The following is an 18272-nucleotide window of genomic DNA, read 5'->3' on the forward strand; positions in this document are numbered from 1 at the left end:
GCAACAGTGCTAACCACTGCACCAGGAAGTAAATGTACATCTTTGAATCATCAATATTATTTCATAATACCCTTTGCAGATTTTATTATTGTTAAGCGATATATTTTTAAAGATATGTGATTTTTTTTTTGTCATTCAAAGAATGATGTACAGATGCACCTATGGATTATTGGAACTAAAAAACTAAAGTACATTTTTAAATGAAGAAAGAAAACTCACAGAGTAAAACTTCCATAAATAGCCTTGCGATAAAGATGATTCGGTCTGCAGCCATGGTGTGCAGCACTGGCTGAGGTTATGTTGTTTTTAGGAAAGTGACTCAAGTTGCCTGAACTTTGGAGTTTCACTTAAGCAACTCGGTGGACCCATAGGTTTGGGTATAAATACGGGCTCCAGAGCTGAGCAATCAGTCTTGATTGAATGAGAGCTCACCAAGGGGGGGTGAAAAGAGTCTCATGGATTCCGGTATGGGAGGCACAAAGCTGTCACTCCTTCTGCTCCTTAGCGCCACTGCCTTCTCCCGTAAGTAGCTGGACATTAGCGATTCACTCCGTCAATACCACCTCTGGTCCACCTCTGGTGATAGCTGAGTTGAAAAACGTTTTTAAATAATAATTAACTTATAAAGGCATTATAAAGTCATTTTTCTTACTAAAATAATTTAGAGTAGATGTCACAGTTAAAAAATAATTGTACACCTCTCTGAGTATACTGTGGATGTATTTCTATACACTTATCAAGTGAAGTTGCATAAGTTTTTGATATTACAAAAATAAATTTGTTTCCTGGTATATGGATGTTGCAATATTTAGTGAATGATTTTTTAAATCATATGTTACTAGTTATTTGTGTCGATGGCACTAGTAATACTAATTAGCCTATTCTAACTTACTAACAGTTTTAAGTAACTTCTTTATTTGATCAATCCATTCTTTAGAATCCCAAGACCTCAGCAGTTCTGGATCATGTTTGTGTAAGTCCTAGCCGATGTGATAAATAATTTTTATGCATCGTAGTTTCAGCCGTTTTAAAAGCAGGAATCACAGACTAAAGTAAGGTGAAAATAAGCATGTTATTTTTGGTTGATTAAAATTGATTGAAGGTGTTAAATTTAGATATATGTAAGCAAAGGCATAACTTGGCGTTGAGCACTGGGGGGTTGAGGTCTATAGCCATTTAAGAGGGTCCAGGGGGTTGCATTGGCTGGTTATGGTTATGGGGGGGGGGTTTACAACCCCTCCACCTCCCCCTATAATTTACACCCATGTATGTAAGGAATAAAATGACATGGTGTGCACCGATTATACAAAAATAATTATTGACAACTCAGTGCAATGCTAACAGTTGTTTTTTTGTATAACCACATACCTCAAAGTGGTTCATCCATGACTGAGAAATAAAAATAATAAAATTAACTACTCACAGTTCATTTGCGTTCATAAAAAAAAAATTTTCAATTAGCATTTGATAATGTTCAAGTATGTTCATAAGGATAGACTGTCTGATCAGACTGCATATAGGAAGCAGAAGGTCCACGACTTTACCATAGAAACCGTCAACAGACAGACGCTTGTCTTCTTAAAACCAAGGAAAATTATGCTGTAAGAATGACTGCTTTTTTATGAGTAAAAAGTCACACAGGTTTTCATATTCACATGTTTACTAATACATTAAACCGCATTAATATTGAACTGTAGGCTATAAGGCTATAATCGACACTGAAGTGGCATCTCTGGACCAATAAGAAAACAGTATTTACCACAGGCGTGGTATAAATTTGGATATTTCATGTATGACATTGAATGATGTTGAAATTTGTAAAGAATTTCAAAATATGAGTTAGCGAAGAGTTCTGATTTTAATATTATTTTTTATTATTATTTTAGTGGCCAACACATTTAAGACATTCAAAAAATATGAATACGAGTACACAGCAGAGACCGAGAATGGAGTCATGGGTCCCGCGGCCCTCACGAATGGACCGAAACTCAGCTGCAAGGTAAACATGAGCGTCGTCCATTTCATAACTTGCTGTTATCCACAAACGCACGACTGACTTGTTGTCGACTTTCCAAAGGTGGTGATTGAAGTTCCCCAGACCTGCAGATTCATCCTGAGCACCTCCCAGTGCCAGCTGTCCGAAACATTTGCCAACGACCCGGACGGTGTCCCTGTCACACAGCCGGCTGCTGGCTCTGGGGCTTTCCAGGCAGCCATGGAGAAGTACGAGAAGGACCTGTGATCCCACACTCTTCCGGGCTGGAACCTCCTTTCAGACTCTCTGTGATTCTCAATACCAAGAACACAAAGATCATACTTGTAGTCCTGGCAAGAGTCCAGTCTTGTTAACTTGCATTCCAAGAATGAACTTGGGGTGTAATAAATCATGGAATTGATGTTGATATCCCATTTTGTCCAGGAATTCCCTGAAGTTCATGGTGCAGGATGATGGTGAGGTGAAATTGTTCCCTGAAACAGATGAAACCCCCACCATCCTAAATGTAAAGCGAGGAATCGTCTCTGCTTTGCTGGTGCCTGTGATGGAGGAGGAGAGTAGCAAATACATGGTAGGATTTCAATCATAGTAACATAACCATCTCATATTACTGATACTGCGATTTCGGCATTCGGCATGGTTAGCAATAAAATGCATATCAACTGCAGATCTGTAACCGTTTTTTAATCCATTTTAGGAAACCCTATATGGGCTGTGCAAGACTGAGGTCACTGTCAGCTCCAGGGGGAATATTGCCAACAATGTCACCTTCATTAGAGACCTGTCTAAATGTGACCGCTTCAACCCAATGAAAGACTTCACAAGCCCTCTGGCACTCATGTCTGGTCTGGTGAGACATCTGAAGAAAGATTAATGAGGGCATTTTAAGCTTAGGTTATGAAAAATAAATCTTACCAGAACATTGTAAATTTGAATGACGTCTGATGAAGTGGACCTGCTTCCACTTGTTTAGGGCATGTTGATCTCTCTCTCCATCTGCAGGACTTCCCACTCTCCCAGTTGATCAGGAGCACTCAAACCTGCAACTACCAATTTGATGACAAGATGCAACACATGACTACAGGGACTTGCTGGGAGAAGCACATGTTCCTACCTTTCTCCAACCAGTAGGTGTTCAACATCATACCCAGAGTCACTCAGTGCTTTGTTTTAATGGTGTGCATTGGTTTTGGTTATTTTCAATGCTCATTTCTCAGACAACCTCTCTTCCTGCCTTTTCCCATCGGACACAGGCAAATATATGGAATTTCTGCACGAGTGACTCAGACCTTGAGACTGGTGGACTCAAGCAACAGCAACAGCAGAACCTATGACCACAGTAAGTGCCACGCCAGTGTAGTCTTCAATAGTTCAGGCTTGTCACATTGCTAAGTTAGGATGGTGCGACTTACTTCTGTCAGGTTGGAGGACAGATCCATGTCACATGGAGATGTTAGGATTGAAGAGGGAATTTTGGGGGGTTAGGAACTTTTACAAGGGAGTGAAACAAGAACTGAGATGGCAGTTTTTGGTAGAAGAACACAGTGACACAACATGGAAGCAGCAGAAGTATGACCAGGAAGTATGACCAGGAAGTATGACCAGGCAGTATGACCAGGAAGTATGGCTGAAAACAAAAGGTATATTTATCATTAGTAAATATCCTTAGTAAAATTATGTATGTCACAGCACCCTGGGATATACACTGAAATCTAAATTATTATTTATGCTAACTTAATTACTAAAGGTAAAACTTGATTTCAAATACAGCTCTGGAAAAAAATTAAGAAACCACAGCTATATTTTCAGTTTCTCTCATTTCTCAATTCATGGGCATGCGCCTGTGTAAAATGTGCATGATTTTTGCAAACTGCAGCCTGGCTCTTCCCTGCTTCTCATTGATGAAGGGCTTCTTCCTTGCTTTATGGGTCTTCAGTCCTGCTTCTAAGAGCCTGTTATGAACTGTCCTAGCCGTGCACTTCACACCTGCACTTAATGTTTCCCATTCTTTGTGAGAGTCATTTGAGGTCATCCTCTGATTTATGAGGCATAGCCTGGATAAGTTGACGGTCATCTCTCCCAATAGGAAGTCGCTTCCGCACTTTACCTAACTGGTTTTTGGTTAGTGCCAGTACCTCCTGCTTCACCTCATTCTTGTGTACTGTTGTCTAAGAAATTTAGTACCTGGAAGCAACCTGCTGCTCAGTGTATCCTTCTGCCAGCAGAACCAGGATTAAACCAGGATTCAAAAGTGCGGATTTTTTAAAAGTATGGAGTGATCTCTTGATTTATTCCAATGCTGAATGGTCTATGATATTTGTAATTAACTAAGGTCTCAAGGTTTTTATTTATTTGTGCAGATGAGGCAAACATGAAGGATTTGTACATGGAAGCTACTGCAGACAAGGCTCCTACACAGATAAAGGACACCATGTTGGCTAGCATGAGGGAGCTCAATGCTCTATCCCAGACCGATAACGGGGAAAAGCGAGCCGGCCTCTTCCACAAATTAGTCAGCGAGATCCGCCAGCTCCGGTACGAAACCCTCAGCCATGCTGTTACAGAGATGCTTGAGGTGTCCAGCCTCTTAACCTGGCAGGCGCTGGCTCAGTGTGGTACCCCAGAGTGCACCAGTGCCATCCTGCGGATCCTCAGGACCTTCGACAGAAGTTCCTTGGAGATTGATGCTGTGGTTTATTCCATGGGTTTCCTTCCCAACGTCAACATCCAGGACATGCTTATTATGGCACAGTACAAACAGAGCAAGGCCATCATGTACAGTCTGAGCAACACTGTCAGAAGGTATGCAAACGACGTTAATAAATTGACATGGTCTTCAGATGTCTTTTTTATAAATAATACTTGATTACATTTCTATACCTTTTTAAAATGATTCATTTCCTTTAATTTATTAATAGTCTTTACTAACAGAAGAGCTTTATAATTCTCATACGTTTTCACACCATGTTCACCGAACAGATTCTACCAAAGTGAACTCAAAGTCACACCTGAGATTACTGCTGTGTCTGAATTCATGGGCTCCCAGCTGGGCAGTGATTGCTCAGGTGACAAGGATCACATTTTTCTGACTCTTAGGGTGTGTAGATTTTACTCCTTCTGTCAGTCACCATTTTCTTTCTCTCTACTCATCTCTTCTGGGATACCCGAGTGACACTTCACATTAAAAGCCTGAGCATCTGCTGGTTTGGATTTTGTAGGTCTTGGGGAACATGGGAGAAGCTATGGAGGCAGCCAGTCCTGGCCTGAAAAAAGTGCTCCTGAACTGTATAAGTCAACCCTCTGCAGCCCTTTCTGTCCAACAAGCTGCCATCCAGGCCTTCAGACAAATGAGAGCCGACGAGGAGGTAACCAGAACCTGTTGCCTTCATGGCCATTTCAATAAATCAATTTATTGAACATTGTTTGGATTTGTATAGATAGAACATTTAAATACTCCAAAGACCATACTCTATGCAAGACCATACTCTATCCAAGACCATACTCTATGCAAGATGATACTCTGTCCAAGACAACGCAAACATTTGAATTTTCTAGAGTGTCCTAAAACGTTATCTGATGGTAAACAGCTACATCTCGTTATCAAAGACTGTAGGATAGTGTATGTTTGTGACATATCTTCCCACTAGGTTCGGCGCATTTTCCTGAGGGTGGTATTGGACGGTGCAAGCCCTGTGCAGAAACGACTGGCTGCCTATCTGATTCTTATGAAGCATCCGGAACCTGCCGACGTAGCCACCGTTATTAAGGCTTTGCCCAAAGAGCAGGATCCACAGGCCAAGAGCTTTATAGCCTCCTACTTGTCCAACATTTTGATTTCACAAGACCCTGCATCTGAAGAGTACGTATAAAAAAACTACAATATATGTGTTTACAATTTTCATTTCACTTGTGACCATTACCTTCTCTCTTCATTCATACAGCATTAAACAGATGATTCTAGATGCCTTACAGGGCAATGACTTGCCCATTGCCCAAGACTTCAGAAAATTCTCACAGAACTACAAAATGGGTATCATGCAAGGAAATACAATCTTTGATTCCACTGGTTACATGCCCAAGGAGGTCATGCTGGAGACAACCTTAAAGGCTTTTGGATATCACCTTGACCTGTTTGAGGTGAAAAATGCACAAATAGCTTTAACATATTGATCTAAACCAGTCAGGTATTTAGACAATGTACAGGTGCATCTAATAATCTAATCAAATCTAATAATGTACACTAACAATATTATTGTACAATTTAAGGTTGGAATGGAGGGAAAAGGATTTGAACCGACCATTGATGCTTTGTTTGGACAAAATGGGTTCTTTCCTGACATTATCCTGAAGACCATGTACTGGGCTGAAAACAAAATGCCAGAAAAGGTCAATGAAGTTTTGAAAAGGTGGATGCCACTGCAGAAGGAGAAAACGAAGGGACAGGTATTCCACAAATGGAGCTGTACTTAAGGCCATAGTCAATTAAATATCATAGTTTGAAGCTGACCCTGTACTAGATAAGCTGTTGGAAGATGGATGGATGGATGGATGGATACAGAAGGCTGCATATATTCTTTTTTCCAATTTGATTTCTGTAGGTTCCCCAGAACATTGTCGATCAAATTGAGCGCAACTTTGACAAACTGCTGCATGAACTGAGGACTCAGCAGTCCCCCGAAGCCATGGCTTACCTTAGGATCATGGGAACCGAACTTGGATATATAAAGACCAGTGAGATAAAAGGCATCACCCAATCTGTGAACATGTTTGTGGACAAAATCCTTAGGATGTTCCCCAAAAATGTACTTGCAAGTTGTTTTCTTTTAATTGTGAAATATCAGAAAATCTTAAGTTCTTGTAGCTTCTCAAACTCATTTCATTGCTGCTCACAAATAGTAGTGAAAACGAAACAGTCAACCATAATTCTCTCTGTTTTCCTCTTAGATTTTGAAGTCTTTCTTATCCAGCACTGACAATGAGATGTTTGCTCACTACATCTTCATGGACAACAGGTTTTCTTTGCCGACTGTTGCTGGATTCCCACTTAAGTTCTCCCTTTCAGCCACATTTGCACCTGGAGCTAAAGGAGGTCTGCGTATGGCACCCAGGCTGGTAAATATCCCAGCTACCGTTTGATTTTAATGACGATAGTTCATAAAATAAATATCAAGGTAATGATTGAGGTTCTTCTCTGCCAACAGCATGAATTGTCATTTCGGCCATCTGTAGGAGTGGAATTCATTACTCAGATGGGTGTCCACATTCCTGAGTATATTCTCTCAAGCATTGACATGCACACCACTGTGTATCATGAGAGTAAATTGAACACACGACTTTCTGTGACCAATAACCAAATCAAACTGGCCTTCCCTGTCCCTCAGGACACAACCAAGCTCTTCAGCATTAGGTATGGACTTTTTGAATTTATTTCCATACGCTTCACTTTGTGTTGGTTTGCGTCAAATGAATAAATTAATTGTTAACTCATGTCCTTTATTAACTGCAGCAACAAGCTGTTGTCAGTGACCTCAACTGGGACTTTGACAATATCTCCATCAGCTGCTGGTAGAATTGAATCTACAGAGTGCCAGCCGTTATTCTCTGGTGTAAATTACTGCACTACACTTCAATATACTAACACTGGTTCATCTAGTGATGTTCCCTACTTCCCTCTCACTGGAGAATCTAAGTAAGAGCTCTTTTTGGAATGCTGGGGTCTCAGATGTATGCATATGAATGTTGATTCAGAACTTTAAAAAATTTGGGTTAAAATGAAGGTGCGCATTTTTTCCAGGTTTGCGGTGGAGGTTCATCCCACTGGTGAAATCACTGAATATACTGCCGCCATTACCTATGAAACTGTAAAGGAGGGAAAAGAGGGACAGCATAAGGTGGACACTCTGAAGATGACTCTAAAGGCAGAGGGTATGAGAGTTATCTAATACAGAGTGGTGATTAAGACACTAAGCCAATGAGCAACGCTAAAGTCAGCTTATCTCGTCCCAGGCACTCAGCCATCTGAGGCTACAGCCACTGTGAAATACAACAGAAGCAAGAACGTCCTCTCTACTGACATCCAGATCCCTGACTATGATGTAGAGGCTGGAATTAGGTTAAGTTTCACTGACAGCAATGCCAGAAAGAAGGGGGTCCACAGCATCACCATTGACATTGTCAACAAGAATGTGCCTCAGCTGTCTCTGATCGGCCGCACAAAGTAGGTGCACAGCCATCCACCCCTTTTCAGGTATTCCGTTTGCACATGTCTTCAACGGTCTTGATGTCTTTTGGTTTTCACATCTGCAGAGTTGAGGGAATGAAAGATGGTCAGGTGCAGCTCCAGTTTATCTTCCCTGCTCTGAAGACCGAGGCTGCGCTCACTGCCACCATGACAAATGCTGAGGAGATCATCCTGGACATCAACAGTTCCATTAGAGTCTCTGAGACTTCCTCCTTACAGCACGTCATCTTCAAATACGGTACACTTTTGTATTATTTACATCAATTTAAGGATATGGTTCTACTTTTATCCGTATTGGCAGTCATGTAGAACATACTGTATATATTTCAAATTAGTTTGACCGTGTTTTACAAGGAAGGCAGCACAGCAGTGTGGTGGTTAGCACTGCTACCTCATATATCATGGGCAGGGGTTCGAGTCTCTGCCCTGGCTCCATGTGTGTGGAGTTTGCATGTAGTCTCCATGTGATTCTGGGATGTCTCACAGGTACTCTTCCTCCCCATATCACCCACACAGTCCAAAAACATGTTATGGTGAACTAGAGCTGCCAAATTGTCCATAGGTGTGAAGAAAGAGTGTGAGTGCCCTGCAATGCATTTCTTTCATATACTAAATTGTTAAAGGCCTTGGAAAATATGTACATACAGTAACAGTCAAAAGGCTGGACACATCTGCTTTTAATGCATTTCTCTCTATTTTAACTATGTCATTCACCTTATAATAAAGGTCTGCAAGGCAATGAAATAATGCATATGAAATACTGCAATCACAAACAAACGTCTTCAATATCTCAAAATTTGCTCAAATTTCCATCTCTTCAACATAGCACCCTTTGGCTTTGACGAGAGCATTGCAGACTTTTGGTATTCTTTCGACCAGCTTTGAAATATAGCCACCTGGAAGGCTTCTCCAACAGTCCAGAAGTAGTGTCCACAAGTTCTGGGCACATGTTGGCTACCTTGACCTTACTCTTCCATCCAAGTCATTCAAAACCAGCTCTAAAGGATTTAAGTCTGGTGATTGTGGGAACCAGGTCATTTGTAGCAGGACTCCATTTTTTTGTTAAATGATATGTACTACTTAACATCAAGGGTCATTATCTTGTTGGAAAACAAATGATTTTCAGTTGGTGTGTCCAGACTTCTCCAGTACTTTATATATGTATGAGTGTCCAGATTTTTTTTAGTTCAAACTAAGCAAGCATTGTAAGGCAGTGTATGTTGCTTTTTAAGATCTGCAAAAGCCGATTTTCGTGTGATGTGTTGGAATGACGCAACTGTTTTGTTTCATTGGTAGATGGTAACATAGCCGAGGTTGAACTTGTGTCTGATATGGACTCAAAAATACAAGATTACTTCCCCGACACTGAAGTATATCAGAAATTCATCAATCACATTTTGGATCAGAAAGTGGCTAAAACTGACATGAAATTACGTCATATAGTATCAAAATCCTACGAGGTAAAAAGGGGATATGTGTGTGTGTGTGTGTGTGTGTGTGTGTGTGTGGGTTCATGTACAGATGCTCCTCTACTTACAAATATATATATATATATATATATATATAAAATTTATAAAATGTTGCTTATGGTAAAAGTTGGGGCTGGTTGGGGGTTAAAGTTGTTATTATTGGGATTAAAGTTTTGCCCCTAGAAATTAATGGATGGATGGCCCCAACAAAGATGTAAACAGAAATGAGTGGCTAAATGTGCATGTGTGTATGTGTGTTTTATGTAGACTAAATTAAATCAATAATATTCAGTGACCAAAATTCCTTTTACAGGGTGGTCAGATCTGGCTAAGAAAGGTAGCAGCCAATGTTCCCCTCTTGAATATGATGGAATTTACCTTGCCTTCTTTGCCTGAGAAATTATTCCTGAAATCGTAAGTATTTAACTTACATGAAATGCTTTGCACATTCAAGGTACTGAGATGAAGAATGTGTAATGTAATGTTTTCATAATATCTCATAATCATTTCATATAACCATAAACCACTAAATTAATTGCTATTCATGAAATATATGTTTCTTTTCTCTCACAGAAAGAGCAAATTTAGTTGGAAGTTCCAAGACCGGGTTATTGTCGGCGTCGCCTTGCCTTTTGGTGGAATGTCTTCCAAGCGTCTCAACATACCTGAAAAAATTACTGTCCCTCGCTTGTCCATTCCTCAAATCGGCCTGGAGGTCCCATCCACAGAAGTCAGAATCCCTGTCTTCCACATCCCTCAGGGTTTTGAACTCAGTCTGCCCCTAAATGATATGGTTGAGTTCTCTACCGTGGTGAACAGCAACGTCTATAACTGGGAGGGCTCTTTCTCTGTTGGCAAAGATACAGAAACAAGTTATGTCACTAAGTTCAAAGCGATGGCTGATTGCCCTCTTGAACTCCTATCTTATTCGATTGGAGGTATGTGCCTTAAATATTGCACAAATTACCCATCGTTTAAATGTCACAACGAGACTTCATAAAAATGAGCATTATGTAGTAATATTATGAATGTAATCTTTTAACTGTCATTCCCATTTACATCTTTACTTAGGTGGTGCAGCTCTTAGCTACAGTTCAACTCTGGCAAAGGCAACTACGGACTTTTCTCTGACCCATAATCTTATCGACATCAACTTTAACACTTCAAGTAGTTTAGTTATTTTTCACATAGTTTACCTACAACAAACTTCCACCCTGAAAGCTTCAAGCCCACTGGGTCTGGAGACTTCAGTATACCACACTTATGAGGCTAAGATGGACTATAGTAATATAACTGAAAGAAGCAGTACATCAGGGAGCGTAATGGTTGGCTCTTTCCATGGTAACATTAACCATGTATATTCTGGAGAGATGGATACCTCATTAGAACGGGGAAGAGCAGAGTCATCGCTGACCATGTCCTCAGATGTCCTCCAAGCTGAAAACAGGATTGTCTTCCTCTATAATACTGGCAAGCTGGCTGTGACGTCCACCACAAGAACGCTGAATGATGCTGTGGAGCACATGTTAGAGTTTACCCTCAGCGACACACACTTATCACTAACATCCAATGCTGTTGCCAAGGTCCTCAGCATAACAGTCCGTAACCAAGCTGAACTTGATCTCTCGCATGAGGCTGTTAGCATCACAGTGAAATCTCGTGCATACGGCCCACGTCTGCATGCTTTCTCTCTGATTTCTGGTTCCCTCAGTGAAAATGGCCTGGAAGTGCAGACGGATAACTCAGTCAATTTTGACAAAAGTCTTCACACCAATAATGCCTCCCTGATAATCAGCTTGGGCAGGCTGGCCTTCCATGTCAACACAAACCTTCAGAATAACCTCCTGACCTTCGAAAATATCATCAAAGGTGGAATTGACAGCACTGGAACAAGTCTATCTGTATCGTCCAAGGGTTTGGTTCAGGATATGAAGACAGAAAGCACTAACACGCTGTCCCTAACTTCCACAACCTTACTGCTGCAGTCCAAGACTGAAAATTTTGTAGGCAAAAGCAGTTTCTACAAGCACAACGTTGATGTTGACCTGAAGCCATTCACTGGAGTTGTGATAATGAGCAATGATCTTAAACTTCTGGATGTAAACTTCCTTCACAATGGGCAGTTTAAGCTGGAACCTTACAAGATGGATCTGTTTGGGAACCTAAAGGGAATCATTGGAGAAGAGAACATTATGCATAGGTATGAAGTCAGCTTTTCTGACTTGAACCTGAGTGCGAAGAGCAGAACTAATGGAAACGTACTGGGTGCTCATATAAACTATATTTCTGACATGGAGGCAACACGACTGTCTACAAGGTTTAACAGTGAAGTGAGCATCAAATCAGAATCTCTCCATGTCACAGGCACTGTCCGAACCCTTGTTCAGCCATTCATTGTCAGTGCAGATATCATCCTAAATTCTAATGGTAATCTTGACTGGTATGGAAAACACACAAGTCAGCTTTACAGCAAGTTGGCTTTCAAAGCAGAGCCTCTAGCACTTGCATGTTCACATGACCTTAGAGCTTCCACTACCCATCAACTGGATGATACCCCTTCAATTAAGACCCAGCTGGACCACAAAATCGACACACTGCTGAATCCTCAGGAGCAAAGAGGCATGTGGAAAGTTAAATCTAAGCTGAACAACCACGCATACGATAAAGAAATTAGTGTTTATAACAGCCATGAAAGAATGGGAATAGAGATGTCAGGAAAAGTTACCAGTCCTTTCTTGAATGTGGCCGATACAGAGAATCAAGAACTCAGTATTTCTGCTTACCTCAAGTATGACAAGATGGGTGACAGCCATGTTGTTGAATTACCTTTCATCATAAGTCTGTCTGGAATTTTTGAGCGCTTAAAAATGAACATTGTGAGTGTTTTAGAGTTCTTTAAACAGAATATCAAAAATGAAGAATTTAGGACCAAAATACAAAATATGTTTAAGTCTGTTAGTTATTATGTACAGGAGTATGATATGGACAGTAAGATCGTTATTATTAAAGAGAAATTGATTGCCCTCTCAAGAGAGTATACTGTCACTTCAGAAAATTTTGAAACTTTCCTGGAGAACCTAAAAACCAGCACAGAAAGAATTCAGAGTTACGTACAGGTTTGGGTTCAAAGCTTTGCAGCACTTTTGACGGACATCTTTGAAAATGGAACCTTGGGTGACTCCGTAAACAACCTTTTGCAAAAACTTGGACATGAAATGAGGGCAATCGATGCTCAATATAAGATCAGTTCCATCGTTGTCAGAATCATTAATGCTTTTGAAGAAATCATCATACGTTCACAATATCTGGACAGCAACTTTGCCGGGTTGCAGGATCTTGATGCCAAATATGAAATCAGAGCTAATCTTCTGAAGAAGCTTGGTGAACTGGAACAGTATGTGGACATGTTTGACATCATGCAGCTCATTCAGGAATCTAACATTGGAGAGTATGTGGAACATTTAGTTTCTCAAATTCCAATAGAAATCATGAAAGATGTTAATAATTTGAAGCAAGTGATCATCAGTTTTATGGAAGAATATGATATAATAGAAACAATTAATACGGCAAATACTGTGCTGCATGAAATGCTTATCAAGTATGAAGTTGACACGAAGATAGAACTGTTCTTGGATAAAGTGATGGAATTCATCAAGTTGGAAATCAACAAAGCAATTAATACTCTAAAACACATTGACCTCCTAACCCTTTGTGACCAAGCCATCCATGATCTAGATAATGCAATTAACAATCAGATGGAAACAGACTTCAGAGAAATGACAGGCCAACTGAACAACTACATTGATTATATTGCGAATGGGATGAAGTCAGTGGACATGATCCGTGGTGAAGTTAAGTTTCCAACCTTTGGCAAGCTCTATAGTGAGATTAGATTCAACTCCCCATATTATAACCTCATAACGAATGCTGAGCTCCTTAATTCCACCACTAGCTCAACAACACCACAATTTACAGCTTTACTCAATTCTAAAGCTTCATCAGCTTTTGAGGTCCTAGACTACACATTGAATGCCACTGCACTTCTTGCAATGCCTACCATGAATCATCTTATCATAGATGAAAACTGCATGATCAATCACATTGTCTTTTCAGTTGACCACCAGGGTTCTTTTACAGTCAATGGCATATCTGCTCAGGCTTCAGGTAAGACTATTACCAGAACTAGCACAGAACCCTACACTGCTGAGTTTGTCAACAATGTTGCCCTTGCTTTGGGGAGTGAAATATCAATGACTGTTGATAACACCTATAGTCACAAGTTGAACATGCCGGATGTTGCAGTTTCCAGCCGAGCCAGTGGAACTCAGAGAGTTTACGCCAATCTAGAATCTGGGACTTTCAACGTGAAGATAAACAATAAGGCCAATGGGAAGTGGGCCGTCCAGGAATACTCAGATGAAGGCTCTCATCAGAGCGACATAACATTTACTACAGATATCACAACTGCTAAATTTAACATAGAAGCTAGCACAAACATCCAGGATCTGAAAGCAAAACAACAATTAAATGTTGACTCTGTCATGCTGGAAACCATTAACATTAATGGACTTGCTGAGACGGAGTCGCCCTTCATTAAAAATAGCATGGTCGAACTTCATGGAAATGTCAATATGGAGGAGCTAAGTGTAAAACTGAATGTTTCCCATAGCACAGAACTCCTTGGGACTGTCACTGGAACTATATCCAATTCAATCTTTTTTTATGCTCACCCAGAAGAGCTTGCTTTTGATTTCCTGAACAAACAAAACACAAAGATTAGTCTCCCCGTAGGATTAACTGCAAAGATTGACCTTCAGAATGATTATTCTGTCATTCTTAAGAATGAACTGCAGCAGGCTAGCTGGGTTAGCTTAGCTCGCTTCAACCAGTACAAGTACTCCCATAACTTTACTATGAACAATAACAACAAGGACGCTGGCATTTATGCTAAGATAAATGGTGATGCTAACCTTGACTTTTTGGATGTCTCAATCAACATACCAGCAGTGGATATGCTGTGGTATAGAACCCCATCTTTTGAAAAAGTTTCTTTGTGGAAACACACTGGCCTGATGAATATATTGACTACACCTCAGCAGTCACTTAACATGGATTACAGGCTTTTATATCGTAAGACACAGGATTCTGTAAATGCCTTTGGAAACCTAACCTCAGACCTTTCTTTTAAGTCGGCGATAATTACTCTGAATGTCAATACTGCTCTGTACAAGCAAAATGACATCGTGGCACGAATTGTGGTTTCTTCAACCTCTGTGTTCGATGCCCTGAAAGGCAAATTTCTTGGCAACATTAACCTGACCACGAAGAAAATGGTGAAACTAGCCATTATTTTGTCGGCTGAGAGTAAGAATTTTGAAGCCACCCACAGCAGCGCAGTCAGCCGTACCAAGAAAGGTGTGGATGTCTCCATGTCTACTATTTCGAAGGTTATCTGCCCTATGATACACCTTGAATTCAACCAGGAACTTACCGGAAACAGTAAAACTACTTCTAAAGCAATTTCAAGAATGAAGTTGAAGTACAGCTTTGATTTACCCATAATCAACGCCATTGGCCAGGGAGATATTGGCCATCATTTCAATTTGGAAGGAACATTGAGAGACATCTCTCTGGAGACAATTACTAAAGGAAAAACTGTTGGAATCATTAACTCAAATATTAAGTTCATCAATGTGATAAACCATGATGTGAATACATTCATGAATGCCGATGGGTTGCGCTCCTCCATGAAGACTAATGTCATCTTCCAAGTCAGCCATAAAGACCGTAAGACATGGAACATGGACATGAAACAGGACGTAGCACTGGATGCATCTTTGAATCGCGTGTATGCTGTACTAACATACACCAATGATAACGAGGCTAACCTGTTATTCTTAAATACCAAAGGCAAACACATCGCTACGGCAACTCTGAATCTTTCTCCAGTGACATCACTGACAGGAAAGGTGCATATTGATATGTCACAGCCAACCAGCTTTGGTGAGGGACATCTCTTTCAGGATATAGTTCTCGAAGTCACTCCTTGGAAGCAGAATTTCAGCTGGGAAGGCAGCGAGAAACTCTCATCGCTGTCTCATGCCCACAAACTTCTTCTTTCCAATAACATGGCAGAACAGAAAATGGAGGTGAGCAGTTCCTGGGATGGTCATGTTGCTTTCCTGAAGTCAATAAATCTACCCATCTACCAGAAGAATTTATGGGAAGTGCTGAAATTTGACCAGGTCACTAGTGCCGAAAAGCTGCAGTTCCTAAAATTCTCCTCTGATGTGGTACACACCCAGAGCCAGGGCGGATTTGGCCTTAATGAAATCTCTGCCACTGCAACACTGTCCTGCCCCGTTTATACCATGACATGGACTGCAGGACTAGAAAACCAGGCTCCTAAATTCATCACTTCACTTAAGTCTTCTTGCACTTCAACTCTGGTCTTCCTCGAGTTTGATCTGGATGGTAAGTTTAGAATAATCTATGGCGGGTTCTCCATAATGTGAATTTCATGCACTGTTGTTAGTATGAATTTGTACGAAACCTTGATACAATTCAGTTATATTTAATCCTTTGTCTGTTGTAGCCACTGCTACTGCTAACTTTGAGGACAATACCGTGGGACTGAGTGGCAGAGGTACCTTCAGACATCATGACCTAAATATTGACTGGAAGCACGTGTGCACCCATCCACTGAGGTAATTCAGCAATATTTCAATATTGAAATGTGCATTTTACTGTAGATTTTATGTAATGACTTTCATATCTTTTTCCAAGGATGAAACGCTATGTGGCTTCTGAAACATTATGCTGTCTATTAACTATTTATTGTTAATGCTGAGTATGCCAGAAAAATTAACATATTGATGACTTTGTTTTCAGCACATCCCACCACACCCTAACTGTCGATGTCACCAGCCCCACATTCACCAACTTAAAAATCCAGTATGCATCTCAAGACAGTAGCATAAATGCAGACATTTTTAGCTCGACTTGTGGATTACTTGGTTTTAGACTGGAGAAAAAGACCCCTTCACAGATTTATGGCTTACTATATAGTCGATACCTGGTAAGGATGTTTTTCACCTCGTCAAATGACTGTTTGTCTGTTTACAAAACAAAGAATTAAGGCTATACTTTAATATATATGCCATCATTTCCCCTTATTAACTTAAAAACGTCAGACGCGTGTGATTGTTGCTATTGATGTCTTTCATTGATCTCATTACACCATGATCAAGCCCTATTTGCTTCTCTTCACTTTGCTAATCATATAAAATCATGTTTTTTGTTTCTTATTTTCAACAGAATGCACCTGAGACTGATACTGACATCCTGAGTATCAGGGTGTCCCTGAAAAATCCAGAGAGGCTGAGTCTTCAGACATCTTGGAACATGAGGCCTGTTGATGACATGACCTCGGGGCTGGTAGACAAGGTGCCTGTTATTACTGCTTCATTTGCTAATTTAGTAAATAAGTATCACAAAAGCCTTTTTGGGATGGAGATCAAGAGCACTGCACAGGAGCTTAAGCGGACTGTCTATGGTAGCATAGAGGAGGCTTATCGCAGGGTTACCAATGAAATGCCCCAATCCTCAAACATGACTAGCTTGTCTGTCATATTCAGAAATGTGGTCAGGCAGTGTAACAAAAACATGCAGGCTGTTTTTAACTCAGCAGACTTGGCCCTTAGTGAAACCTACATCCAGCTGCCTGGGCTTCATGAAACGCTCACTGTTCCACAGCTCTGGGAAGGGACTGTTGAATCGAGTTTCCATGTCCTGAAAATATATGCACACTACCTGGGTGCCGTTACCAGCCACTTTAGTGACATCATGGTGGTAATGCCCTTCACAGAAAATATCCTCACGTGGAAAGAATACCTAGAACACACGGAGGCCAGCATGAAAAACCTTGATTTGACCACATTTAGAGATTTGTTTTATTTCATACATCAATTGGTAGAACATATTTTTGGCAACCTGATATATGAATATTTGGATCCTTTTTGGGCTAGTTTCAATAAAATCTACTCCAAAGCATTATTCTCGGTCAAAACAAAGATGGGGGACTTTCAAGCCGAGATAAACATGGAACAGTTAAATAAGGTTCTTCAGGACATGATCGGTGCTATTGCTCTGCATCTGCGTGCATTTGGCAGTGAGGTTATCCATGCTTTACAACAACTGGCCTCTGAGGACACGCAGACATACATACAAATAAGTAACAACCATTTGGAAATCAATATTCCTCTTCAATTAATTCACTGAAATGGAAATGGGGAAACAGTGATTCTGTTAAACACTACCATCTGGATGGGAAGAGTTGCTCACCATAATGAACATCACTCATATACAAACACTTAAGTCATAGGTACTTTTAACAGTTAAACACACGCTTATGTGGACATACACCTTGCTGTTTCACTTGACTGGTAGGGCCGCTGAGATTATCATGTTTAAAATATTCCCTTCTTGATTGTTTCTTGCCATAATGCTTTTCCCATATGAAATGTAATGGATGGAGACATTTAATAAAGAGGATGTGACGACCACA

The 18272-nt window shown here is 40.5% G+C and overlaps 1 protein-coding gene across 1 annotated transcript; it reads left to right on the forward strand.

Annotated features, from left to right (window-relative positions):
- Positions 1 to 409: 409 nt before the first annotated feature.
- LOC125714706 (apolipoprotein B-100-like) lies at positions 410 to 18272 on the forward strand. The gene is made up of 28 exons (XM_048985587.1): positions 410 to 522; positions 938 to 973; positions 1887 to 1999; positions 2078 to 2223; positions 2420 to 2567; positions 2694 to 2846; positions 2999 to 3123; positions 3250 to 3335; positions 4357 to 4798; positions 4976 to 5093; positions 5215 to 5361; positions 5644 to 5855; positions 5938 to 6133; positions 6263 to 6439; positions 6595 to 6798; positions 6941 to 7108; positions 7198 to 7403; positions 7503 to 7685; positions 7791 to 7921; positions 8003 to 8213; positions 8303 to 8475; positions 9534 to 9697; positions 10020 to 10120; positions 10280 to 10644; positions 10778 to 16180; positions 16302 to 16413; positions 16598 to 16784; positions 17024 to 18272. Exons 1-28 carry the CDS (start codon positions 456 to 458, stop codon positions 17984 to 17986), a joined length of 10737 nt encoding a protein of 3578 aa, XP_048841544.1. The 5' UTR covers positions 410 to 455; the 3' UTR covers positions 17987 to 18272.

This window comes from Brienomyrus brachyistius, chromosome 19 (genome assembly GCF_023856365.1).
Source record: "Brienomyrus brachyistius isolate T26 chromosome 19, BBRACH_0.4, whole genome shotgun sequence".
NCBI lineage: Eukaryota > Metazoa > Chordata > Actinopteri > Osteoglossiformes > Mormyridae > Brienomyrus > Brienomyrus brachyistius.